The sequence below is a fragment of the Cebidichthys violaceus genome, unplaced genomic scaffold, assembly GCF_023349555.1.
Source record: "Cebidichthys violaceus isolate CVI_PGR_0920_01 unplaced genomic scaffold, fCebVio1.0.p SCAF_4, whole genome shotgun sequence".
NCBI classification, from domain to species: domain Eukaryota; kingdom Metazoa; phylum Chordata; class Actinopteri; order Perciformes; family Stichaeidae; genus Cebidichthys; species Cebidichthys violaceus.
Genome location: NW_027176594.1, coordinates 1,990,229 through 1,997,406, shown reverse-complemented (window position 1 = coordinate 1,997,406; position 7,178 = coordinate 1,990,229). Strand labels below are relative to the sequence as shown.

General features: G+C 39.2%; 1 protein-coding gene across 1 annotated transcript; it reads left to right on the top strand.

Annotated features, from left to right (window-relative positions):
* Positions 1-1,016: 1,016 nt before the first annotated feature.
* On the top strand, positions 1,017-5,219 carry LOC137885414 (vascular cell adhesion protein 1-like). The gene is made up of 5 exons (XM_068727680.1): positions 1,017-1,253; positions 1,883-2,158; positions 2,283-2,618; positions 3,584-3,841; positions 4,156-5,219. The coding sequence occupies exons 1-5, from the start codon at positions 1,181-1,183 to the stop codon at positions 4,332-4,334; spliced, it is 1,122 nt and encodes a 373-aa protein (XP_068583781.1). The 5' UTR covers positions 1,017-1,180; the 3' UTR covers positions 4,335-5,219.
* Positions 5,220-7,178: the final 1,959 nt, after the last annotated feature.

Sequence of the window (7,178 nt, the reverse complement as noted above, 5' to 3'; positions counted from 1 at the left end):
AGGACGTTTGGTTGCTAATGTCTGCAGAGTTTGTTTTTGTAGTCAGGAAGCCTAGTTTAGCGGTTCAGATGGTTTTAACCTCTGGTGTACAGTAACGCTTATGGAGTAAGGTGAAGTCAATCTCCATGACCCTTCTTTCTATTCAGATGGTGTCGCCCTGCTGCTCTTTACTGAGCAAAAACCAAGTTTGAAGAAGAAAAAGAATACATAATAATGTAGTTGGTAGGGTACAAGCACTGATGAAGAATAAATGAGAGACTTGTGGACTTGTACAATAACGTGCCCAGTATTCATGGGAGGGCTCTCAGGAAACTGAGCGATAACGATCACCGGGAAGTTGAGGAATGTTCGCTTTCAGCTCTGCACTCCGAACTCTTTCCACATTAATTATATAAGCACAAAACTTCCTCTATTGTCTACCTGAAGTACCCAACTTTCAGTTCTACAGGGCTGCAGATATGGTGGGCTGGATCAGTAGGTCCAGAGTGGGGTGACTTGCTGGTTACTAGTTCAGTGGAGGTAAACTCTTTTTAGACTTCTGTCGCCTCCTCAGTAGGTTACAGTGGAAGAGAATAGAGTTCTGCTTGTAGGACTCAAACCATTAAACACAATAGAAACATGTTTACTTTCTTTATTCTAGTTGTAGGTATAGATTTGTATTTTGTGGATTATTTCTCTAATGTGGAAAAAAATATATTTTCCAGTTTGTGTTATGATTTCTTGATTATATCAATGTGTTTTTCCTTGAATAGGTGACTGCACTGATTTCTAACTCATTTAAACTTAATAAATGTGGGTCTTTTAAACGAATTGTGTTTCTTTATTGGGTTCAATGAGATGAGTCGGAGCAGTCAGTAGAGTATAGATGATAGAGGCAGCACTCCGATTGTGTAAAGTCCCTTTGAAATGACTCTGGTGTCTGGAGAAGGGGATGTATGAATCTGGACCACCTCTGGAGACCTGTACAATGCCACACTTTCACTTTCATAAGACTGTGAAGACTGTATAAGAAAGAAACGGAGGGGATGTGTGGCGCAAAAACAGGCTGCGCTGCCAGCATTGTTCAGCTGCAATAGAACACCCATAAAAACAGAGCGGACTCATTCACTCTCCTTTGGGTTTTATGTTGGGACGGTTATTATTTTTTTTGTCTGACAAAAAAAATAAATAACTTGGAATAATGTTTTTCCGTTTTATTCTTTTGGTTGTTTCTTCGATGAGTTTCCTGCGCAGCTTCTATGTGTCCAGTTGTGGTAAGTGAAGAGTTTTCTCTTCAGAAACTAGATTGTGGTTTCCTATGATGATCTGTAGTGGTTGTTTAAAAAAAGAAAAAGACTTTTATTGTTGAATTTTGGTCATGCACACTCAGAAGCACCTTTTCATTTCAGGACGTACTTGAATATGAAAGTGTTTTCTAGTGTTTTCTAATGTTTTATCATTTTCTATCCAGTGCCTTTATGATTAAATCACATTTGACTTATGATTCCTTTGGACATTCATCATTTTGTGTTTTATTTAAGCACGTCGTATTTTTGTTCTTGCTGGTCAAATGAAGTTATTATAATTATTATTTTTATTGTTAGTGTTAGTTAGTTAGTTAGTCATTTGTTGCCTTTAAGTCTTAATCATTGGTTTTCATACTTTTTTTTAGTCCTTATGTTTATTTATTCTCGTGACTCGAGAATTCTCGATTATTTTAAAATTGCTCATTGTGAATTTTATATAACTACCGTCAAGGCATATAGGCTAAAACATAACTCCATCATCTAATATTAGAGTGTATGAAAGTTGTTGGGTTTTTTTTATGGAAAATGCTTTAAAAGTATCTGAATGTTGATTTCACATCGAGCTGTTTAAAACCTCCACCTTTTCTTTGTTACAGAAGAAAACTGTGCAGATAAACCAGTATTCACTCCATCCAGCCTGGTGGTGAAGTTCGGTGACCCGACCTTTGCCAGCTGCTCTGTGTGTCACGATTGCATCAACAACTTATATAATATAGAAAGCGCTGAGGGAGTCCAGACGAAGAACGGAACCACGATTTCATGGACAGTTAACAGACTGACTCAGTGGCTCACATCTCCCATGTGCAATTATAACATTAACATTAATAATACGACTGTCCAGTGTTGTACCATTCTGCCTGTTACTGTCTACCGTAAGTTAAATAAAGAAATGTTGCAAGATATGATTTAAACATGTGTAATCTAAATGAGTAACAAAACATCTTGTGCATTTCGATAGTTGTTTCTGAATGTGTGTCTGTCTCTCTGTCTCCACAGAGCCTCCAGATGATGTGTCCATCAGCTTTGTTGACCACACTGGGCCGATGTTTGAGGGTCAGCAGTACACTCTGCAGTGTACAGTAGAGAACGTGGCTCCTGTTGAAAACCTCACTGTTACCTTCTACAGAGGACGGACAGCACTGGATCAACAACAGTCCAACATCAACAACCCAAAGAAGAAACCAGTGACTGACGTCTTCTCCTTAAACATCACCCTCAGCAAAGAGGACGATGGAGTCCAGTACTGGTGTGAAGCGAAGCTAGAACTGGGACCTGATGGACCAGAGCGCCCTCCAGTGGTGACGTCACAAAACATCACCACCACTGTGTTCTGTGAGTCTGACAAAGAGAACATCAACACACCCCAAATTTAACATTGAGCATGTATCGAAACCTTGCTATCATGTGAAAAACAAACACGTTAAAGTTAACGTTATTGGTCGCCTTTTTAAAGAGTTAATTAAAAGGAAAAGTTCAACTTTTTACGAAATTCACTCCTTTGCTTTCTTTCCAATAGTTAAATGGGAAGATATCACTCTGTATCCAAGCTACAGTCAGCAGCAGGTTAGCTTAGCTTAGCTTAGCTTAAAGACTAAAAACAGGGAGAAACAGCTAGCCTGCCTCTCAACTAACGCTCTGAAACAAAATCAATAAGTGCCTGTCCAAAACATGTCAAACTATTCGATCACCATCTGTTTATTTATGTATTTTAAGTTTTTACAATAGACTGTATATGAGAAGTAGTCGACATAGTCGTCGTGACGTCACAGCTCTGGTAGCAACCTGTCAATCACATGGTAGCCCCGCCCTAAAGCATACCCTGCAAGTCTTGAAACTAGAGATTGAGACCATAAGCTCATGTTCACAATGTTTACTGAGGTAATAAATCAAAGTGAGACGTAGAGTCATTTTCTCATAGACTTCTATACAATCTGACTTTTTTGCAACCAGAGGAGTCGCCCCCTGCTGGTCAGTAGAGAGAATGCAAGTTTAAGGCACTTCCACGTTGACTGCACTTTGCAGAACTGGAGGTTGCTGCATGGTTTGTACATGTACACTTTTTGCATTAATTGCATATGTTGTATTTTTCTCTGTCTCTTCCTCCTAAATCAACACACAGATGGACCTCGGCTTGTGTTTCCACATATTGGTCCAAACATTGTAGTAATAGGGGACCCTCTGGAACTGAGCTGCTTGGCTCAGTTCTCTACTCAATGAATGGTATATCAGCACCGAGAACAAAATGTTCTCCCGTTACTGTAACGACATGTCGTGTTTCATCCTCAATCTATGAACAGATAAGCCTCAGCTAGTGGGGTCATCGCATCCGGATCCAGTCAACGTCACGGTGGGAAACCCTCTACAACTGAGCTGCTCGGCCGTTGGAAACCCCGGACCCTCGTACGCCTGGACGACCCCGTCAGAAAGCACTTCAACCTCCAACGGCAGCAATCTCACGTTCAACTCTACAACTTTTGCGGATGAGGGGAAATACGTCTGTTATGTCAGCAACGGCATTGGGAATGTCACCGTGGAGTTTGACGTGGATGTTCAAGGTGAGTTCTGTTCCTTCTTTCTTTACCTAAACGTCTGATTCGACTCTCGAATGATGATGATAACCACGACAACTCCTTGCAGTTGTTGTGGTTATCATCATCATGATCTGCAAATGTGGATATTCTTGATAATTCGTACGTTAGACATAAAAGGCTAACTTTTGTTAATAGTTTGAATGCTGCATTGATGTTATGTACATACAGTATGTAGATATGTACGCATGTAGTATATACAAAAAAAAGGAAACACGGTTGATGTCAGTCCCTCATTTAAATTCAGCAAAATCACAAGTCTACTGTCTATTTGTCCGTAGATTTTCGGAGAGAGGATTCTTCAACCAGACTGCCGCCAACAGCCACACCCACCACAACAACCACGTCAACCACAACTACAACCTCCACCACAACAACCGTACTGAACTGTAGTACCAGCAGCTTGCTGCTTCACGGGTTCATAATGTGTTTCATGCTTTTACTCTCCGCTCTGGTTTGAGTTCATTCCCAAAGAACGAAAGAGGTTTGTTTCTAAAACAATAGCAAGGAACATTTTTTGCCACAAAAGAATAAACAACAACAAGGACAATAAAAGGTCATTTATTCATGTCCTATATCGCTCACATCTGATCAATACAATCAGTTATCAATACATTGAGAAGCTAGTCTGTTGTGTAAGAAATTACTTTTTATAATGTAATACTGATATTTCACCACTAGGGGCATTAGTTGTAAGTGACACCTGTTTGAATGCTTTTTTTTACTTTTCTGTAAATGCATACATGGATCATACTGTAATATTCGATAAGATTGATTGTATATATTTTATAGACAGTTAAAAACAACAGCCATGCTAGTGGCTCTGTGTGGCTGCACTTAGACACAGTGGTGCTTTGAGCTAACGGCTAACATCAGTATGCTAACATGCTCGCAATGACAATGCTAACATGCTGAAGTGTAGTTGTAGCAACGTTTAGCATGTTTACTATCTTAGCTTAGCAGGTTAGAATGATAACATTTGTTAATTGGCACAATTGTTTTATGTCGGGATGCAAATGTCATTGGTTTTGCAGCTATTTGATCATCAGCTATTTGATCATAGATGAGATGATAAGGTTTATCTTCTTGGGGTCATGAATGTCATAATTTCATGGAAATCCGTAGTCGTTGGGGTTTTCAGTCTGGACCCAAGTGGTGGACAAAGTGGTTCATAAATACATTTTTTTGTTGTTGCCATAGATGTGGTTTTTTGTTTGTTTGTAATGCTGTAATATTCAGTTGATGTTTTATTGAATAAAAGCCACTGTGTGTAGGATTTGAATATTGCTAACTTTGACGTCATCCAGTAAATTCAATAAAATAAACTCAAACTGATCAAACCAAAGAGCCACTGGCTTTTTCCACCTGTTTCCAGTCTTTATGCTAAGCTATGCTAGCTGTCCCTGGGCTCCAGCTTGACATTTAATCATCTACTGTCTACAAGAAGGGACTGTGTCGTTTAACGGGAATGTCCAAGGTGAGTTCAAACTGTTTGTCATGCCTGCCCCTCAGATCAGTCAATACTGTGAAGTGAATCACTGAAACACTAATATTGTTTTCAAGATTATTTTCTTGCTGACTTGATATTAATGTACTCTGTTCCTCTTTTTATTCCTCAATTTTTTTAAGGCTCCAGATTGTAGTATAATTACGTCTAAGGGGGTATTTCTACTGCTCTGATTATTTTTGATATTTCAAAATCACAGAGTGGACATCCGTTTTCAAAATGGACTGTGAGAAGGCAGCCTGTTGTGGTGCAAAGCAACACTTTTCACAATGTAATACTGATGTTTAACCACTAGATGATGGAAGACCATAATCTATGAAGTGGTCAGATTTGTCTAATCAGAGGCAGCGCTGTAACTCTGCTTGATTGTTCCTGACCTGCTCACCTGCCCCTCTTGGATCGGTGTGTTTGTTCTGCCATCCTGTTGCCAACCTGTGAGGCTTTTCCCTTTATTCTACCCGCTTGCCTGGTGGTTCTATTTGTCTGCATTCGAGAGGGGGCAACTGTATGCAGCAGATCAAAAGCCCAGATAGAAAAGAAAGAAAAAAAAAACACTTAAAGGATGAAACTTTTTAAATGTGAATGTGGAATCTGTTATAAATACATCAATACATTATTTATTAAATCAAATGAACAATGCTTACCTGTAGTAGACCTGAGTTGGTCATTGTCAGCCATCGTTAATTATTATTTAAAAAATATTAACTCCTCTACTGCTGGGAGAGACATTTTCAGTTGATACCAAGAAAACAAGAAGCTGATAACTGAGCCGGGTTGTTTTTTTTGGTATATTTTCTTTAAATTTCATCATGCTGATTCTGTGTCAGAGTTAAATGCAACACTTATGACTGAAGTACAGGACTTCAGAGAAATGCAGTAGTGACGGTGGTGCTGGTTTACCAGATGGTCAAGTTTGGTCATACTTCTTGTGAAAACCCCCCCCCCCCTTGCATGACTTCCTCTCAAAATACATCAGCTTATCTGCAATAACTTGAAAACAGAATCTTTCACTTCTGTTCACTTTGCAGAACTGGAAACTCCTCAATGTAGGGAAGAAGCACTGTGTAGACCTAAGGTCATAACTCTGCTACCTCAAGACATCCATAAACACTGCTATTTTACCTTTAGGCCTAAATTGAAAGTCAATGATATCAAACGTGTTGCTTTCCAGGCGATGTATAAAATATGGAAAGATGCAACATATTCACATTCAGTAAATGTAGCAGTGATTTCAAGCAGAGAGGAGTAATTCACAGGAATCTGAGGGAGATGATGGAGTCAAACATATGCAGGTCCTGGTTCAGCCTGTCTCTGTTTATGTTCTGTGTCAAATTGTTGAGGCTCACCGTCTCCTGCTCACACTATATCATTACTGTGAACTGGAACATGGCCAAAGAACATGCTCTTAGTCGGGCAATAACAGAACTAGACCTCACACAATCGAGAGTGATTCTCTTTGAGGTATATACAGTGTTATGTTGTATTAATATTTACAAGGAAAAATCATGAAATCAAGAAAGTTCAAATGGCTGTCCTCCACCTGAAAATAATGATTCCATATTTGAAAGGGTTAAAATCAGAGCTGGGCAGTGTTTCTGTTTCCTGTACTTGAAGAGACCAGTGATGTCATCATATTCAATTTTTCATCGCTGATATAAGTGTTTTTGCTCTGAGGAAAAACTACAGTATGTTCAAAATCTAGCATGCACAACAATGTGGGTTTGTATGGTCACTAAAATATGGCCGAAAGGCGTTTTCGGTTGGATCGTATCTGGACAATTTTCAAAACTTTCCCTT